The sequence below is a fragment of the Saccopteryx leptura genome, chromosome 7, assembly GCF_036850995.1.
Source record: "Saccopteryx leptura isolate mSacLep1 chromosome 7, mSacLep1_pri_phased_curated, whole genome shotgun sequence".
Taxonomy (NCBI): Eukaryota; Metazoa; Chordata; class Mammalia; order Chiroptera; family Emballonuridae; genus Saccopteryx; species Saccopteryx leptura.
This window is the reverse complement of record NC_089509.1, coordinates 83,522,244-83,542,596: the sequence shown is the minus strand read 5'-3', so window position 1 is coordinate 83,542,596 and position 20,353 is coordinate 83,522,244. Positions and strand designations below refer to the sequence as shown.

Genomic DNA, 20,353 nt, shown 5'->3' with positions numbered 1-20,353 from the left:
CCCTTTAGTGTTAAGAACGCCCCCCCCCCTTTTTTTTTTTTGCTGGTGGCAATTATGGATTGGAATTACAAAGTGCAGATACAGATGTATAAGTTGTTGTTTTTTTTAACAAAATATTAACTATTTGTTAGTCTGTGTAGTTAACAGTTCCAAATTTTCATCTTCATATGGGATTTGAAATTGTACAATTAAAATTCTTAATTTGTTCCTTGATTAAGAATGACCTGATAATTACAAACTTTCTAATAAAACGAGTTTTGTATATTTGTGTTTTTAGATTACATAAAGGACATGCTATAATAAAAAAATTTTCTTTCCTGTATGTATTTAATTCTGTTACATGAGTATGGCATCAGTAATTGGTGTGAAAATTCAGCTTCTTCTCTTTTTCAGATCCTTGTGGTCATTGAACCATTGTTGATTGATGAAGATTACTATGCTAGAGTGGAAGGCCGAGAGATTATTTCTAATTTGGCAAAGGTATTTTTATTCTATTTCTAAGGAAGAAAGTTTTATATCTGTTGATGGATTACTTGATTATTCAAGGAAATGGTTGAGGGTTAATTTTACTAATTTATGACTTTTTGTTTTTATTAATTTTAATGGGGTGACAATTGATAAATCAGGGTACATATGTTCAGAGAAAACATCTCCAGGTTATTTTGACATTTGATGATGTCGCATACCCCTCACCCAAAGTGAAATTGTCCTCCATCACCTTCTATCTGGTTTTCTTTGTGCCCCTCCCCTCCTGGCACCCCCTCCTTCTCTTTCCTCCCCTAACTTACGACTTTTTTCTTGACCTTTTAGGCTGCTGGCCTGGCTACTATGATTTCTACCATGAGACCTGATATAGATAACATGGATGAATATGTTCGTAACACAACAGCTAGAGCTTTTGCTGTTGTAGCTTCTGCCCTGGGCATTCCTTCATTATTGCCCTTCTTAAAAGCTGTGTGCAAAAGCAAGAAGTCCTGGCAAGCAAGACACACTGGTATTAAGATTGTACAGCAAATAGCTATTCTTATGGGTTGTGCCATCTTGCCACATTTGAGAAGTTTAGTTGAAATCATTGAACATGGTAAGTTATGTAACTTTGTCTATAATTTATAAGACAGGTGCCCTGAAATTTGGTTTACTGATTTGGGAGACATATTGAAGGACTTTAACTACATAAGCACCATATAGTTTATAATGGGATTTGTGATATTATCTGCTAATAGGCTGTGGTTTATTATGACTTTTGCCTAATTTTGTCTAATGTGAACAGATTCTGCAGTTAGATTATATTGCTAGACTCTGGATGATCTGGAAATTAGGTACTATTTTTGTTTAGTTAAAAACCTGTATTTGGATTTATAGGTCTTGTGGATGAGCAGCAGAAAGTTCGGACCATTAGTGCTTTGGCCATTGCTGCCTTGGCTGAAGCAGCAACTCCTTATGGTATCGAATCTTTTGATTCTGTGTTAAAGCCTCTATGGAAAGGTATTCGCCAACACAGAGGAAAGGTAGGTTTACCAATTGAATTTTTTTTCCTACTCATTAAATCTAAGGCAGCTTTAATTCAATTTTCTAAGTATATATATATATGTTTACTTTAAAATAGGGTCTGGCAGCCTTCTTAAAGGCTATTGGGTATCTTATTCCTCTCATGGATGCGGAATATGCCAACTACTATACTAGAGAAGTGATGTTAATTCTTATTCGAGAATTTCAATCTCCTGATGAAGAAATGAAGAAAATTGTGCTTAAGGTAATTGTTCCAAATTATTGTTGTTTTAGATTTGTTCATCTAAATTGGGTGTGTTTTACGGTTCAGAGAGAATTTTTAAAGCGTTAAAAAAACTTGTGCCTGACCTGTGGGTGGCACAGCGGATAAAGCGTCAACCTGGAAATGCTGAGGTCGTGGGTTCGAAACCCTGGGCTTGCCTGGTCAAGGCACATATGGGAGTTGATGCTTCCAGCTCCTCCCCTCTTCTCTCTCTCTCTCTCTCTCTCTCTCTCTCCTCTAAAAATGAATAAATAAAATTAAAAAAAAAATTAAAAAAAAAACAAACTTGTATATTAAACCAGTACTGTTTTCATGATTATTATTTTTTTAACCTTTTAGGTGGTAAAGCAGTGTTGTGGAACAGATGGTGTAGAAGCAAACTACATTAAAACAGAGATTCTGCCTCCTTTTTTTAAACACTTCTGGCAACACAGAATGGCTTTGGATAGAAGAAATTACCGACAGGTAAGCTTTTTTTAAAAAATATTTTTCAAAATTTTTTATAACTAATTCTTCAGTCAGTTGGAATGCATCTTACACATTATTTTTTGCCCTGTTAAACCACATGATTTGTATGTGCTTGATTGTGAAAGGAAAAGTGTTTTAATTACTCAATTAGCTTCCACTTTGATTTTGCATTTTAGAAGACATATCCTACTATATATTGATGTTTTTGTCTAGTAAATAAAAATATTTGATCTGGCTAGGTGAAACATGAATATAATCTTACCTCCTTAATCACCTTGATTCAAATTTAAATTTTTTCGGGTAGCTCAAAAATGTTCTAAAAGTAGTAGTTGAATATTCTCATGTTTTACTGGATGAATAATATCTTTAGAATTTTTGCTTTTTATGATATATCTTTATTTCCTTTTAAGAGCAATAAATTCAGTGGTTTTATTCCCCCTCTTTTTAGTTAGTTGATACTACTGTGGAGTTGGCAAACAAAGTAGGTGCAGCAGAAATTATATCCAGGATTGTGGATGATCTGAAAGATGAGGCTGAACAGTACAGAAAAATGGTGATGGAAACAATTGAGAAAATTATGGGCAACTTGGGAGCAGCTGATATTGATCATAAACTTGAAGAACAACTGATTGATGGTATTCTTTATGCTTTCCAAGAACAGACTACAGAGGTAATGATACTACTTAGTACAAGCTGCCATTGATTTACCTTTTTTTAATTTATTTTTTCCTTTTTACCCAAGTGAGGTGGGGAGATAGATTTCCACATGCACCCCGACTGGGATCCACCTGGCATCCCCTGTCTGGGGCCAATGTTCTGCCTACCACGAGCCATGTGTACAGTTGAGCTGTTTTTAATACCTGAGGCATAGGCTACATGGAGCCTCACTGCCCGTGCTAATGCACTGGAACCAATTGAGCCATGGCTTTGGGAGGAGGGGAAGAGAGAAAGAAAAAAAGAAAAATGGAGGGGAGAGGTGGAGGTTCTCCTGTGGTTCCTGACTGGGAATTGAACCTGGGACATCTACACACCAGGTTGATGCTCTACCACTGATCAGCCAGGGCCTCGCCACTGGCTTTCATATTGTAAAAAATCATGTTACTTTTCAAGCAAATATCACTAAAAAGTAATTGAATTTGAAATAATTTTTAAAATGCTTGTGTTCATTTTCAGTTAGCTATGAGGAGATATTCTTCTCATTTTTAAATTCCATTGTTAAAAAACTGAGTATCAGTATATGCCAGCCTTTCATTCATAAACTGAATTCTAGTCCCAATGAATGTAGTTTTTTTTTTTAATTTAACTTTTTTTTCTCTTTTCAGGACTCAGTCATGTTGAATGGGTTTGGCACAGTGGTCAATGCTCTGGGCAAACGGGTTAAACCTTACTTGCCTCAGATCTGTGGTACAGTTTTGTGGCGTTTAAATAATAAATCAGCAAAAGTTAGGCAGCAGGCAGCTGACTTGATCTCTCGAACTGCTGTTGTCATGAAAACTTGTCAAGAGGTAAACCTTTATGACAGATTCTTATTTCTTCATGAAACAGTTTAATGTGAAAAGTAACCGTTTAACATTGTTTCTTTTACTACAGGAAAAATTGATGGGGCACTTAGGTGTTGTTTTGTATGAGTATTTGGGTGAAGAGTACCCTGAAGTATTGGGCAGCATTCTTGGAGCACTGAAGGCCATTGTAAATGTAATAGGTATGGAATTTGCTGGTCATGTAAGAATGTTTTTGCTGTGGTGTTTAACTTTTTTTTTTTTTTTTTTTTTAAGTAAAATACAGAGTTGAGTCATGATTTCTGAAACTTTTTTTGCATACTTCAAAATTATAATTAAGTCAGGAAATACCACAATAATCTTATCTCCCAAAACCCATTTATATTTTACTTAAAAGAGAAAAAAAGGGCAATTTTGGGACCTGCAAGAGAGGTGGGAGTAGTCAATGCAAAAAGTGTCTCTCTCGAAATACATTCATGGGCGGGGGGACCACTCCGATGTTTTAATTTACTTTTAGGACAAAATATGTATTTACTCAACTTTGAATTAATAAGTGATTACGCAGTTTTTTCTCCTTTAAGTTTTAGGAACATAATCAGGGAGAAAAGTGAGTTGCTAAAGTTCTGTTCTGGTGTTTTTATTTATATCCAGTTCTATAAAACTATTCAGTTTTCTAACCCAAAATAAAAATTAGTGTATTACAAATGCTCTTGGATGTGAAGAGCAAACTTTTATTCCTTAAGGTCATTATGATGAAACAAACAGGAGGTCTCCTATGTTTAATCTCTCATTGTAATTGTGACTATTGTGAGAGTAACTTCTGCAAGGGCTAGAGGGGTGGAAATAACCTAGCAGGAGGTCATAATATATGCTGGCTGTGATGGCCACTGTTTCCTTTTATGTAACATCAGAGACCTTAACAATTGCACTTACATATAATCCCCAATTCGGCCTTGTCCCTTATACTTAAAGATAGAGATAGCTACTTGGCCAGAAATCAATTACTTGGCCACTTGTGGGGCTCTAGTTTGCAGGTAATTGTAAACCATATTGTTGGTTAGGGAAACATGGGAAAGGAAATGGAGAGAGAATCAGAGCAAGCAATTCTAGTTAGAGCAAGAGCCCCTGCCAGCTGCCTCCTTTTTTCTCTCTTCATAGGTGTAAATACCATCCAAGTATGCCCTGCATTGCAGGGAGACTGGAGATCTGTTTGTTTTGCAGTTAAAGGGTAAGGGGGCCCTTTCTGGAAAATTTTGCTTTAATTTACATGTCTACCTCTGGCTTATATTGTTGTGTATGGCCGGAACATAAGCTGTCCACATATTTAAATATCAGTGTACAAATACATTTCAGAACCAGATAAAACTTTTTTTGTTGAATATCCATCATTCTTTAAATCACTTCACTAATTTCTTTCATTTCTATGCATAATCAGAAGTTGTTAATAAAGAGTTAACGACAATTCTAAGTCTGGTCAGAATCTGGGGCTTTCTTTCCATAGGCAGCTGTAAGTTTATATTTATGCCTGGTCATGTATATTACATTGCTCAGTAAAAGGTAAAGAACAGCAGTTGCCTTTCAAATGTTAATTGATAGTGTGTTGACTCTGTTAAATAGGTATGCATAAGATGACTCCACCTATTAAAGACCTTCTGCCTAGACTCACTCCCATCTTAAAGAACAGGCACGAGAAAGTACAAGAGAATTGTATTGATCTTGTTGGACGTATTGCTGACAGGTAAGCAGATTAAACATTTTTATAAGCATTATTGGTTTTCATATTTAACCACTTTTTATTTATTTTGCAGGTTTGGCTAATGTAAGTATATATAATCAGGCTATTCAGTATTAATATTTTAGTGAAATTTCAATTTACATAGTAACGGGAGGGTTGGCAATATATTGTATTTCTTGTGTATAAGACGCACCTTAATTTTAGGACCCTAAATTTGGGGAAAAAAGTTTACATAAAGTTATTGAACTCAAATTTTATTCATCGTAAAATTCATACAACTCATCACTGTCAAAAACTCCCATCCATTAGCTTGTCCTTATCTGTGTCTGATGATGAATCACTGTCTTCATATATTAATTACCTCGTCCTCGTTTCATCTGTGGCATTTGAAATGCCACACTTCTACAACCACTGTAATAAGACGTTTCCAGTTTGTAGACCTCAAATTTTGGGAAAGGTGCGTCTTATACATGGGGAAATATGGTAGTTTTAAGACAAACTATCCCTTTGAATAATAGTATTTTTATTTAATGCTTAAGATGAGTTGGTAATTGTGTTTTCAGAACTGAAATTTGCAAATTTACCTTTTATAACTTACGGTCACAAAAAAAATTAACTTTTGTTTGTTTGTTTTTTAATTAGGGGAGCTGAATATGTGTCAGCAAGGGAGTGGATGAGGATTTGCTTTGAGCTTTTGGAGCTCTTAAAAGCTCACAAAAAAGCTATTCGTAGAGCTACAGTCAACACATTTGGTTATATTGCAAAGGCCATTGGGTGAGTACTGTTTACTTGCATACATATTTTTTTTACTTTGTAATAAACCTGTTGTGTTGAAAAATACTTCTGTTTCTTTAGACATTTCTTTTAACGAGTAAAATAAAGCAATTGTGACTTTTTTTTTTTGGTGGCAGAGAGAGAGGGACAGATAGGGACAGACAGACAGGAAGGGAGAGAGATGAGAAACATCAATTATTTGTTGTGGCTCCTTAGTTGTTCATTGATTGATTTCTCATATGTGCCTTGACTGGGGGGTTACAGCAAACCGAATGACCCCTTGCTTGAGCCAGCGACCTTGGGCTCAAGCTGGTGAGCCTTGTTCAAACCAGATGAGCCTGTGCTTAAGCTAGTGACCTTGGGGTCTCGAACCTGGGTCCTACATGTCCCAGTCCGATACTCTATCCACTGCACCACCACCTGGTCAGGCTGAAGACTTTATTTAACCACTGACCTTCAGTTATGGAAATGTTTTCTTAAATTTAAATCAAATTAATATAAATGGGAGGGGTTTTTTTGTTTTTTTGTTTTTGTATCTTTCTGAAGTTGGAAATGGGGAGGCAGTCAGACAGACTCCCGCATGCGCCCAACTGGGATCCACCCGGCATGCCCACCAGGGGGTGATGCTCTGCCCATCTGGGGTGTTGCTCTGTTGCATCCAGAGCCATTCTAGCACCTGAGGCAGAGGCCATAGAGCCATCAACGCCCGGGGCCAACTTTGCTCCAATGGAGCCTTGGCTGCGGGAGGGGAAGAGAGACAGAGAGGAAGTAGAGGGGGAGGGGTGGGAAAGCAGTTGGGCACTTCTCCTCTGTGCCCTGGCCGGGAATCGAACCCAGGACTCCTGCGCGCCAGGCTGATGCTCTACCACTGAGCCAACCGGCCAGGGCCGATGGGCGGTTTTTAAATTTTATTTAATCACATCAAATATTTTCAGAGTGGAAAGTTACTTTCTCAAAATAATTTCAAGATTTTGTAGGGCCTCTTTAGGATAGTACTTGAAATGTTTGGACCAGTTCTTAATTTAAAAATCAGCAGAATTCAAGGCTTACATTAGTGTTTCATGTGTTTTAAATTTTTTTCTTTAACCCACAGCCCTGGCCAGATGGCTCAGTTGGTTAGAGTATTGCTCTGGAGCACAGAGGTTGCTCGTTCAATCCCTGGTCAGGGCACATACAGGAACAGACCAATGTTTCTGTGTCTCTCCCTTCTCTCTCTAAAATCAATAAATAAAAAAACCCCACAGACTAGTGAATTATAGCTATTTTATTAATACATCTATGGTATTTGCTTCTATTTTGTCAGAATCGAACTATGTACATATTAGTAATAAAATGATTTTAAGCAATAAAACATAACTAAAATCAGATTGATTAAAGTCTTCCCACCATTTCCTTTTGGTAGCAGTGTTATTTATTTAGCGTTAATATAAATTTGCAATGAATAGCTGTTGTGCTTATGTTTAAAGGAGAATAGCTGTAGTAAATGTGTATGGGAGGGAAGATAAGAAAAAGAAAATAGATTTTGTAAGTTGTGGCATGGGAGATGTCAGTTTGTATACTATGATAAGGTTGCTTTACTCTGGTGGCTATGGTTTTTGTTTGTTTGTTTATTTGTTTTTTGTATCTTTCTGAAGCTGGAAACGGGGACGCAGTCAGACAGACTCCTGCATGCACCCAACCGGGATCCACCCGGCGCGCCCACCAGGGGGCGATGCTCTGCCCATCCGGGGCATCGCTCTGTCGCAACCAGAGCCACTCTAGCGCCTGGGGCAGAGGCCAAGGAGCCATCCCCAGCGCCCGGGCCATCTTTTGCTCCAATGGAGCCTCGGCTGCAGAAGGGGAAGAGAGAGAGAGAGAGAGGAAGGAGAGGGGGCGGGGTGGAGAAGCAGATGGGCGCCTCTCCTGTGTGCCCTGGCTGGGAATCGAACCCGGCACCTCCACACGCCAGGCCGACGCTCTACCACTGAGCCAACCGGCCAGGGCCTTGGTGACTATGGTTTTAATGCTCAAATAATCTAAACATTTAACTTTATGTTTCAGGAGATTATAAAGACTCCCATTACATTTGAAAGTGAATTCATATGAATTTTTTTTATTGAAATGGACACTAAATATTTTTTTTTATTTTGTTTTTTTTGTGTGATAGAGACAGAGAGAGGAACAGACAGGAAGGGGGAGAGATGAGAAGCATCAGTTCTTTGTTGCAGCACCTTAGTTGTTCATTGTTTGCTTTCTCATATGTGCCTTGAACAGGGGGCTACAGCAGAGCAAGTGACCCCTTGCTCAAGCTGGTGAGCCCACGCTCAAGCCGGGCAACCTTGGGTTTTTGAACCTGGGTCCTCTGCGTCCCAGTCCAACGCTCTATCCACTGCGCCACCACCTGGTCAGACTAAATGAAGTTCTGAAGTAGAAAAAATAATGCTAGTGACTTGAAAGTATTGTATTTTATCATAAAATTACTAAGTTCCCAGTGATTACTTACCGTGAAGTTTTTTTTAATTGATTGATTTTAGAGAGACAGAGGAACCAGAAAGAGAGAGAGAGAAAAAAGCATTCATTTGTTGTTCTACTTAGTTGTGCATTCATTGGTTGCTTCCTGTATGTGTTCTGACTGGGAATCGATCCTGCAACCTTGGTGTTTTGGGACAGTGCTCTAATCAGCCAGGTTCTACCATAAATTTTCATTCCTGTGCGTTTTTTCTTTTCCCTCTGAAAAGTTTTGACTTGTAATCTAACAGTTTACTGACATTTATTTTTTTCAGCCCTCATGATGTGTTGGCCACACTTTTAAACAACCTCAAAGTTCAGGAAAGGCAGAACAGAGTTTGTACCACTGTGGCAATAGCTATTGTCGCTGAAACATGTTCACCATTCACAGTACTACCTGCCTTAATGAATGAATACAGAGTTCCTGAACTGAATGTCCAAAATGGAGTGTTAAAATCACTTTCCTTCTTGTTCGAATATATTGGTGAAATGGGAAAGGACTACATTTATGCTGTAACACCATTACTGGAAGATGCTTTAATGGATAGGTAAGTGACTTGAATGAAGTGCAAGAAAATAGTTAAAATTCCTGCTTTATTTTAGAATTTATGGAAATAATCATTCCATGACCTGATGTACCATGTAAAGAAGGGAAATGCTAGCCTGAATTTTTATGAAACTCAACTATAACCATTGTTTTCTTCAAGTAATATAGATGCTACAAATTCTCTAATCCTTTTTAATTCTTCATATCTATTAGACTAAATACATTTTGAAAACCGGTAACAACTTTTTAAAAAAATTACTTAAAGTCAAATACTAATTAGAGAAAATGCTGAGCATGAGCTTTTGGTATGGTAGTGAGACCTTCTCTTTCTAGCTTTTGTTACTGCAGATGAAGCAAAGATTTCCGTTAGGCCTTTGAACTGAGCCTGTCAGAGACAAACTGTTGGCACTGTATGTCCCAGATTGTTCAGATGGGGACCATTGATTTACTGCTCCTTGAGTTGACAGTGGATTTCTGATACCTTTAACCATTTAGACTAATGTAACTTTTAAACACAAAAGTAACTAAAGAAAATGTAATGGAAAGTCAAGGTCCAAGTAGTAAGGGAAAAGGACTGTTTCATTTTCCATTTTTTTAGGAAAAATAAGTTACTTATGTTAGAGCCCATTCGGTTACTTTTGTTTACAGATTAAAGTTACTTTTAATTATCTTCCAAAAGGGAGATTTATCAGGACTCAACAAGATACCACAAGTAACTTGTAAGGCAGGGAGACAAAATAAGAATTATACTCCATAAAAGCCTGCCCAGCTGGAACCCAGTAAAGTAGGAATAAATCATACTTTGTATTCTTCTGCGACATGTGTCTGCACCATCATAGTGCAGTCATTGATGTAGGTGACCTACTGTTAAAAATTCTGTGTGCTAATTAGTTGAGGGTGATAAAGCCATTGAAAATTATTAAATGAAAAGAAACAATACTTTAGTTGGAAAATTTATTAATAAAAATACTAGTGAAATAAGTAAATCAGAAAAAAGCTAAAAACTGTATATGGTTTTACACAGAGGTGGGATATAAAATTGAGACTCATGGAGATAGATAAAGTGAAGTGGTTACCTGGGGGAGGGAGGTTTGGGGGAAGCTCATAAGGGAGGACACATACAAGGTGATGGAAAATGATTTAGCTTTGGGTGATGGGTATACAACATAATTGACTATTTAAATGATGGAATGATGTTTGCCTGAAATCTGTGTACACTTATTGATCATTGTCACCCTGTTAAAATTAATTTTCTAAATTAAAAAAATAAAAATAAGAATACTAGTAAGTTCAAGTATTTTCTTTCTTGTACCTTTAAGGTACTCTTACTACCTTTGAGGGCAGAGTGTGAACTAATTTTATATCCTTCACAAACCCCATTAGTCAATGTTTCTACTTAGTTAAGTAATTATGAAATTAATAATTCAATAATTTGTCACAAATGTAAATTAAGTTAGCATAGGAAATGATAGAGTTCTTTTTTTCTGTATGTTTGAAAGAAATGATTGGTCTTTCTCTTTCTCTCCCCAAATTATGTTTTGTTTGTTAGTTTTAGTGAGAGGGAGAGATGAGGAACATCAACTCATAGTTGTATCACTTTAGTTGTTCATTGAGTGTTTCTCATACGTGCTTTGATGGGAGGCTCCAGCTGAGTCATTGACCCCTTGCTCAAGCCAGTGACCTTGGGCTTCAATCTAGCAACCTCTGGGCTCAAACCAATATCCACGGGATCATGTCTATGATCCCACACTGAAGCTGACAACCCCATACTCAAGCCAGCAACCTCAAGGTTTCAAAACTGGGTGCTCAGAATCCCAGGTTGATGCTCTATCCATTGAGCCACCACCTGGTCAGGTCCCAAATGATGTTCTTGGTTTTTTTAAATTTTATTTATTTATTTATTTTAAATTTTTTGGTATTTTTCTGAAGCTGGAATCGGGGAGACAGACAGACTCCCTCATGTGCCCACCAGGGGGCGACGCTCTGTTGGGACCAGAGCCACTCTAGCGCCTGAGGCAGAGGCCACAGAGCCATCCCCAGTGCCCGGGCCATCTTTGCTCCAATGGAGCCTCGGCTGCGGGAGGGGAAGAGAGAGAGAGAGAGAAAAGAGAGGGGGAGGGGTGGAGAAGCAGATGGGCGCCTCTCCTTTGTGCCCTGGCCGGGAATCGAACCCGGGACTTCTGCACGCCAGGCCGACGCTCTACCATTGAGCCAAATGATGTTCTTGAATGAGGCCAGGGATTTATAATTTTAATTTAGTTATCTATTGTATACAGCAGGGGTAGTCAACCTTTTTATACCTGCCACTCACTTTTGTATCTCTGTTAGTAGTAAAATTTTCTAACCACCCATCAGTTCCACAGTAATGGTGATTTATAAAGTAGGGAAGTAACTTTATAAAATTTATAAAGCAGAGTTACAGCAAGTTAAAGCATATAATAATAATTACTTACCAAGTACTTTATGTTGGATTTTTTTTTTTTTTTTTTTTGCATTTTTCTGAAGCTGGAAACAGGGAGAGACAGTCAGACAGACTCCCGCATGCGCCCGACCGGGATCCACCCGGCACGCCCACCAGGGGCGATGCTCTGCCCATCCTGGGCTTCGCCATGTTGCGACCAGAGCCACTCTAGCACCTGAGGCAGAGGCCACAGAGCCATCCCCAGTGCCCGGGCCATCTTTGCTCCAATGGAGCCTTGGCTGCGGGAGGGGAAGAGAGAGACAGAGAGGAAGGTGTGGCGGAGGGGTGGAGAAGCAAATGGGCGCTTCTCCTATGTGCCCTGGCCGGGAATCGAACCCGGGTCCTCCGCACGCTAGGCCGACGCTCTACCGCTTTATGTCGGATTTTTGCTAAGTTTGGCAGAATAAATTTTTATAAAACAACTTACTATAGTTAAATCTTTTTATTTATACTTTGGTTGCTCTGCTACCGCCCACCATAAAAGCTGGAACGCCCACTAGTGGGTGGTAGGGACCAGGTTGATTACCACTGGTATACAGTATTGATTACTTTTAAAGGTTTTCAACTTACAGTTTAAAATGAGATTTTACTGTTATTCATACATAAAAGTCATGTAACCTCTCTTTAGTAGTATACTAAAATGTACACTGCACAGGGCTCTCTTGATCATATTCCTTTCAAAGATTTATTTGAAAATATGGCTTATTTTTGAGCTGTAGTGAAGTTTGAGTCATTAAAATTTCTCAAATGGACTCAGTCATTGTAAAGGCATTCTATATCAGATACCAGGTGTGAGGATGACTCCCATGTACTGAATTTGTAATTTACTTTCTAATGGGCTGGCAAATATTTCCTGTAAAACTAAGACTGAATCTTTACAAAGAACTTTTATTTCCATTGCCAGGGACCTTGTACACAGACAGACTGCTAGTGCGGTGGTGCAGCACATGTCACTTGGGGTTTATGGATTTGGTTGTGAAGATTCGCTGAATCACTTGTTGAACTACGTATGGCCCAATGTGTTTGAGACATCTCCGCATGTAATTCAAGCAGTTATGGGAGCCCTGGAGGGCTTGAGGGTTGCTATTGGACCATGTAGAATGTTGCAGTATTGTTTACAGGTAGGTTGAAGATTTTTAAAAGATTACTCAGTGAGATAAATAATTTAGTTGAATTAAGTTACTCTTACTAATTTTCAATGAGGTGTATGTGCCCTAAGGGAAAACAGTTGGGGGGAGGAGGAATTAGATTTTGTCTTTGCTTATTGCAGTTTTGTGTAATTGTCAGGTTTTTTTTCTGTCTTAAAGGGAAATGTTTGGAATATTTTTATGCTTTGTTAGTTGTGTTAAGGTTATGTATGTAATTTGAAAATGGAAATAATGTAATCTTTTCATTATTCTAGGGTTTGTTTCACCCAGCCCGGAAGGTCAGAGATGTGTATTGGAAAATTTACAACTCCATCTACATTGGTTCACAGGATGCGCTCATAGCACATTACCCGAGGATCTACAATGATGACAAGAACACCTATATTCGTTATGAACTTGACTATATCTTATAATATTGTTTATTTTGTGTTTAATGCACAGCTATTTCACAACTTAAACTTGCTTCAATTTGGTGATGTAAACTTTTAAACATTGCAGATCAGTGTAGAACTGGTCATAGAGAAAGAGCTTAGAAATCCAGTAGCATGATTTTTAAATAACCTGTCCTTGTTTTTGATGTTAAACAGTAAATGCCAGTAGTGACCAAGAACACAGTGATTACACACACTATACTGGAGGGATTTCATTTTTAATTCATCTTTATGAAGATTTAGAATTCATTCCTTGTGTTTAAAGGGAATGTTTAATCGAGAAATAAACATTTGTGTACAAAATGCTAACTTGTGTGTGTTTTTTGAACATGACTTGTAAAATGCGGAACTTTGATAAAGCATTGGTTTTATGTCGAATAAGTGACTTAATTTCTTTTTCTGTCATCTGGTTTATAGAAAGTAGCAGCATACAAACTATATCAAGTGATGGCATCTTTGTCAAAATTTCATTGTTCTGTTGAAAGTGACAATGAGAAAAGTAGCTTTGGGGGTGTTCATCTCAAACTAGCACAGCCGTTCCATCACTGTAGAAAATATATCTAGCGCCTTTGCCGAACTGTCTTGATATTATTTTGCACTTACATAGCGCCTTTCATCTCTTGATTTCTCAAAATGCTTTACGAACATGTTTAAGGGAAGTGATTCAAGTCATATCCAACTCTTGTTGAGTCTGTGCTTAGAAAGTGGGGAGATGGTATCTTTATTTCAAAACTGCTTTCTGCCTATTGGGAGTGAGGCTACCTAAGTAATGCTAATAGAATAAGACAGTCTGGGCTCTTTTCCATGTCATAAGCCACTACTCAATAGTGTATTCAGTAACTACCTGTCAAGCACCTACTGTGTACCAGCCACTGTGCTTAGTGTAGAGGATGCAAAGGTGCCTTTGACCTGCCCTGTGCCCTTAAAAAAATATAATGGCATAGGGAAGATACATCCACGTACATATTAGGTACTGTGATACACAATTGTAGCAGCTAAAATGTCTGCTTAATTTTGCATTTAGCAATTAGATAAAGAGATGTACAGGCGTCAAGCATCAACTAATGCCATTAATTAGAAAAACCAAGCATTTAGGCAGTAATTAGTACTTTTTGGCAAATATTTTAAGTATACATTTTTAGCTTTTTGTAATTTTTCTGCTGAGACTTACTTAGTTTTCGTCCTTGTACTACCCATGGCTGTTTGGTTTTGTCTCCCTATGACAGTGAATGCTGATGGGAAGTTAGTTCTGCAGCGGCATATGCGTAGAATGACTGCTACTGTAAGTAAACTCATGTTCTTGGGACTAGGAAGTTTGTGTCTTAACTGCTAATACTTAGGGCCCCCTGATTTGGAGGCTTACATGAGAAATAGTTTGTAATTGGGTGATTTATAAAATTGACATTGAGCATTAGTTGACTCTCAGGAAGAATTTGTAACTTCTTATTGTTCCTTGTGTAACTTAATTTTGTGACAACAGATCAGTATGTACTAAAACAGTTTCCCAAATCATTTTTCTACATTTTTGTAACAGCCCCCATGCAACTTTAAATCTCGCTATTCCCTGTAGTTGCTATCAGATGACCTTCACTAATTACTAATCATGAAAATTGAACAATGATATTTCAAAGGCAAAATTTGATTTGAAACCAGTCCTGAGAAAATTTTAATGTTCACTTGAAGTACTTACATAACTTCAGTTTGCTTCTGCCCATCCTGTTTATGGAAAACATGCTTTGCAGAGGCAGTGTGGGAACAGAAGGGACTGTTAAGTCACTTGCAGTGATTTTACTGGTGCACATGGGTGGAGGACAGAAAGGAAGCAAATAAGGCTATGACCTATTAGGTGGGACCAAATAGAAACTCACAGATACTTTGATTATTTTATATGCCTATTATTGAATAAGGAAAGCATTTTGTGATATGTGAAAGACGCTATGTAAAGTTTTAGCTATCTTTCAAAGATTTTTTTTTTCTTTTGCACTTTTCTTTTGGTGTTTCTTAAAGCCAAACGTAAGCAGGAAGAAATTAATGTTCTTAAGGGGAGAGTGGGTGGGTTTTTCTGTGGGCTTTTGTTGGTTTTTCTGTGGGCCCTCTAATGGAATTGATCTTTGGCTGTTCAGTTTTTTCATATTGTATTTTTAAAATTTGTTGTATGGTGCCGTGTGAGCATCAAGTACCACCAAATGAATAAAACTTATTATATCTAAAGTCTTTAGACCAGTTTTTAATCTTAGTTGACTCTTGCTATCACCCTACACTGTGTTGTGGTTGTGCCACTTTAATAATAATACCTCTGTGTTGTTTTCCAAACAAGGGAACTTAATGTTGAAATACTGAAAACCATCAAGTAAGAAACTGAAGAAAACAGTTGCAGCCTCATTGATTCAATTGTTTGGTTCATTACTTTCTGATGCCTCCCAAATCCCAAAAGGTAAAAGCAGAAGCAATTATCACAGGGATTTTCAACTGTGGCATTGACATTTTGGGCCAGCTCACATTATGGGGGTGCTGCCATGGGCATTGTAGGACGTTGGGCAGCATCATTGGTCTCTACCTGTTAGGTGACAGTGTCATCCCCACCCCAGTTGTGACAACCAAATGTATCTCAATTGTCTGGAGGGCAAAATCTCTAATAGTCTTGAGACTTGTCTAAGCATGACTCAAATAGAACTGATAAAATTAAAGCATGATAAAATAAGGCATTTCATCTAGGCAGTCATTGACTAGGAAGTAACTAGTAAAACTAGTTCACAAATACTTAAAACACACGTTGGGTACAGCTCTGCCTCAGCCCTGGGGAAAGCAAGGTAAACCAGGTAAGATGATAACCACTGGTCCTCAGCACTTTTGGGCAGCAGCACCCGTGGCTGAGCTCCACCAGAATGCAGTTCAGGCCTCAGTTGTCACTGGTGAGGGGGATGTATGACTGGAGGAGGACAAGCAGGGCATGGAGACCGTTTTCTCAAAATACAAAACAAAAACTAGGAAGCTATGAAATATAAAGTGACTTGATAGAATTTTAGAGGCCCTGGCTGGTTGGCTCAGTGATAGAGCATCAGCTTGGTGTGTGGAGGTCCCGGGTTCAATTCTTGGTCAGGGCACACAGGAGAAGCATCCATCTGCTTCTCCACCCTTCCTCTTATTTCTTTCTCTCCCTCTTCCGCAGCCAAGGTTCCATTGGAGCAAAGTTGGCCCGGGCACTGAGGATGATTCATGGCCTCTGCCTCAGGTGCTAGAATAGCTCGGATTGCAGTGTAGCAATGCCCCAGATGGGCAGAGCATCGCCTGCTCCCTGGTAGGCATACCGGGTGGATCCTGGTTGGGCACATGTGGAAGTCTGACTGCCTCCCCGCTTCTAACCTCGGAAGAATACAAAAAAATAAAAATTTTAGATTTGCAAGGCAGTTAAGATTTGTAGATGGAGTGTCAGTAAATTTGAGTATAGATCAGTGACATTTCTAGTGTTAATGCTGCAAAAAATAAGTTTTTAAAATTCTCATTACAGTCTAAAAAGATAATAAAAGGACATGCTTGCATATCCTATGGACACATAGATTTGTTTAGGGCCTAATAAAATCTTTTGGAGATTCTTTTTTTGTTCCACAGAGATAAGAGTCAGAGGGACAGAGACAGGAACGGAGAGAGATGAGAAGCATCAAGCATCAGTTTTTCGTTAGGACACCTTAGTTGTTCATTGATTGCTTTCTCATATGTGCCTTGACTGTGGGGCTGCAGCAGACTGAGTAACCCCTTGCTCGAGCCAGCGACCTTGGGTCCAAGCTGGTGAGCTTTGCTCAAGCCAGATGAGCCCTCACTCAAGCTGGCGACCTCAGGGTCTCAAACCTGGTTCCTCCGCATCCCAGTCCCATGCTCTATCCACTGCCACCGCCTGGTCAGGCACTTTTGGAGATTCTTAACATGCTAGTGAGGCTTTGGTAGGGGTTTAAGTTGAAGTGTTATCTTGAAATGATCTGTGCTAGGAGAAAAATGGTAAATCGTTCATTGTTTTTTGTTTGCTTTGAGGGGTTTATTTTTGTATTTTTCTGAAGTTAGAAGCGGGGAGGCAGTCAGACTCCCTCATGTGCCCAACCATGATACACCTGGCATGCCCATCAGGGGGCAACGCTCTGCCCATCTGGGGCGTTGTTTCATCGCGGCTGGAGCCATTCTAGCTCCTGAGGTGGAGGCCGTGGAGCCATCCTCAGTTCCCAGGCCAACTTTGCTCCAATGGAGCCTTGGCTGCAGGAGGGGAAGAGAGAGAGAGAGAAAGGAGGAGGGGAAGAGTGGAGAAGCAGATGGGCACTTCTCCTGTGTGTCCTGACTGGGAATCAAACCCAGGACTTCCACATACCAGGCTGACTCTCTACCACTGAGCCAACCAGTCAGAACCTGTTCATTGTTTTCATGTCTAACTTTTCCCAAACATTCTACAGTTTGGCTCCATTTGCTGTTTTTAAAATAGTGTAACTTAATGAAACAATTTATCATTATTACTGTAGAAGGATTTGGGACAAAAATAGAATGGTGAGCAAAAGAGAATTGCTTGAATGAGTTTTTTTTTAAATATTTTTTTTTTAATTGATTTTAGAGAGCAAGGAAGACAGGAATATGAATCCACTCCTGCATGTGCCCCGACCAGGGATCGAACCAGCAACCCTTACACTTCAGGACAAATGCTCCAACCTACTGAGCCATCTGGCCAAGGCCTCCTTTTATTTATATATATATATATATATATATATATATATTTTTTTTTTTTTTTTTTTTTTTAAGATTTTATTTATTTATTATAGAGAGGGAAGACAGAGAGAGAGAGAGAGAGAGAGAGAGAAGGGGAGGAGCAGGAAGCATCAACTCCCATATGTGCCTTGACCCGGGAAGCCAGGGTTTTGAACCAGCAACCTCAGCATTTCCAGGTTGACGCTTTATCCACTGCGCCACCACAGGTCAGGCTTGAATGAGTTTTTGATGAGGTAGAAAGACATGGAAGTCAGGCTGTATATGGAGTGATATTTTTGGACAGGAGGAGAAACACCCTTCCCTGAGTCCATAAGGAAGATAATGGGTGTAAGCACATGAAAAATTTGAATATGTCAGAGGCTATCAGATTACAAAAACAAGTTTACTACTACTTGAGACACTAGTAGACCTAAGAAAACTTGGACTTGTACAGAATATTCAAACAAAAAGGTGAAAACCTGGTAAAGTGTAAGAACTAGTGTCTGTAGTGTGTAATATGTGTAATGTGTAATATGCAACTAGACCAGTGGTTGTCAACCTGGTCCCTACTGCCCACGAATGGGCGATCCAGCTCTCATGGTGGGCGGTAGCAGAGCAACCAAAGGATAAATAAAAAAGATAGATTTAACTATAGTAAGTTGTTTTATAAAAATTTATTCTGCCAAACTCAGCGAAAATCTGACATAAAGTATTTGGTAAGTCATTATTATTATATGCTTTAACTTGCTGTAACTCTGCTTTATAAATTTTATAAAATAAAGTTACTTCCCTACTTTATAAATTACCATTACTGTGGAACCGGTGGGCGGTTAGAAAATTTTACTACTAACAGATACAAAAGTGAGCTGTAGGTATAAAAAAGGTTGACTACCCCTGAACTAGATGCTTTGTATAATTCTGTCACAAAGCTCAGAATATAATTTACACATTTGGGAAGAAAACCTCTTAGCACCAGCATGATCACCAAGGATCACGTGCCAGTGTCTAGGTCATTGCTACTCAAAGTGTGGCATCAATGTCACTGGGAGCTTTATAGAAATAAGACTCTTAGGCAACACCCCAGACCTACTGAATAAGGATCTGCATTTCAATAAATCCTCAGATTATTTATATGTACATTAAAGTTTGAGAAGTGATAGTCTAGGGCCCTGGTTGGCAAACTGTGGCTCGTGAGCCACATATGGCTCTTTGGCCCCTTGAGTGTGGCTTTTCCACAAAATACCACGTGCAGGCACTACCTCAATAAGGGAAGTACCTACCTATATAGTTTAAGTTTAAAAAAATTTGGCTTTCAAAAACTTCAATCATTGTACTGTTGACTAATGAGTTTGCTGACCACTGGTAGGGTGAAAGGCCATGCATTCCAGTGTGGTAATGATATGGTAATAAAAGTTACAGAAATACTTATTGACAAGTTGGCCTATAGATACCGATAGCCAAGAGCTGGTCAGAACCCCCGTAGGATGATACATTGATGAAACCTGAAACCCGAGTGAAATCAAAAGGGGGAGAACTAAAGGAGAGATTTTTGTTGCATAAAATCAACTGATTTCAATAAGACTATGGAATGGACTGAATGTTTGTGTCCTCCAAAATTCATATGTTGAAACCCTAATCCCTAATGTGATGGATATTAAGAGATGGGGGTGGAGACGTCATGAATGAGATTGGTGCCCTTATTAAGAAGGGATGTGAGAGCTGGTCTCTCTCTGCTTTCTGCCTTGTCAGGGTACAACGAGAAGATGGCCATCTTTAAACCAGGAAACAGGCAGGCCCTCATCAGAAAATGGATCTTGCTGGCACCTTGATCTTGGACTTCCCAGCCTCTGGAACTATGAGTAATAAATGTTTATGTCACACATTCTATGGTATTCTGTTATGGCAGCCTGAACTAAAGAGGCTGGTTAAGTCAATGTAGTTAATAAAACTCATAGGTGTATATTTATGTTGCTTCTACTACTTAACTGACATTGGTTGTAAGAGAATCTTGGACTGAAGAGACATAGGCTCACTCTTTTTTTTTTTGTATTTTTCTGAAGTTGGAAACGGGAGGCAGTCAGACAGACTCCCGCATGTGCCCGACCGGGATCCACCCGGCATGCCCACCAGGGGGCGATGCTCTGCCCATCTGGCAACCAGAGCCATTCTAGCACTTGAGGCAGAGGCCACAGAGCCATCCCCAGCTCCCCGGCCAACTTTGCTCCAATGGAGCCTTGGCAGCAGGAGGGGAAGAGAGAGAGAGGAAGGAAAGGGGAAGGGGTTGAGAAGCAGATGGGCACTTGTCCTGTG

General features: G+C 39.1%; 1 protein-coding gene across 2 annotated transcripts in view; it reads left to right on the top strand.

Annotated features, from left to right (window-relative positions):
• SF3B1 (splicing factor 3b subunit 1) overlaps window positions 1–13,775 on the top strand; it is a 72,485-nt gene extending 58,710 nt beyond the window's left edge. For both annotated transcript variants that reach the window (XM_066344870.1, XM_066344871.1), the window contains 13 exons: window positions 394–480; window positions 811–1,081; window positions 1,363–1,508; window positions 1,607–1,753; window positions 2,111–2,236; window positions 2,688–2,909; window positions 3,562–3,744; window positions 3,830–3,941; window positions 5,356–5,476; window positions 6,116–6,247; window positions 9,010–9,282; window positions 12,647–12,863; window positions 13,145–13,775. In XM_066344870.1, the coding sequence (XP_066200967.1) occupies window positions 394–480; window positions 811–1,081; window positions 1,363–1,508; window positions 1,607–1,753; window positions 2,111–2,236; window positions 2,688–2,909; window positions 3,562–3,744; window positions 3,830–3,941; window positions 5,356–5,476; window positions 6,116–6,247; window positions 9,010–9,282; window positions 12,647–12,863; window positions 13,145–13,303 (2,196 nt within the window). In that variant the 3' untranslated portion in view covers window positions 13,304–13,775. The remainder of the gene's footprint in view (window positions 1–393; window positions 481–810; window positions 1,082–1,362; window positions 1,509–1,606; window positions 1,754–2,110; window positions 2,237–2,687; window positions 2,910–3,561; window positions 3,745–3,829; window positions 3,942–5,355; window positions 5,477–6,115; window positions 6,248–9,009; window positions 9,283–12,646; window positions 12,864–13,144) is intronic.
• The last annotated feature ends 6,578 nt before the right edge of the window (window positions 13,776–20,353 follow it).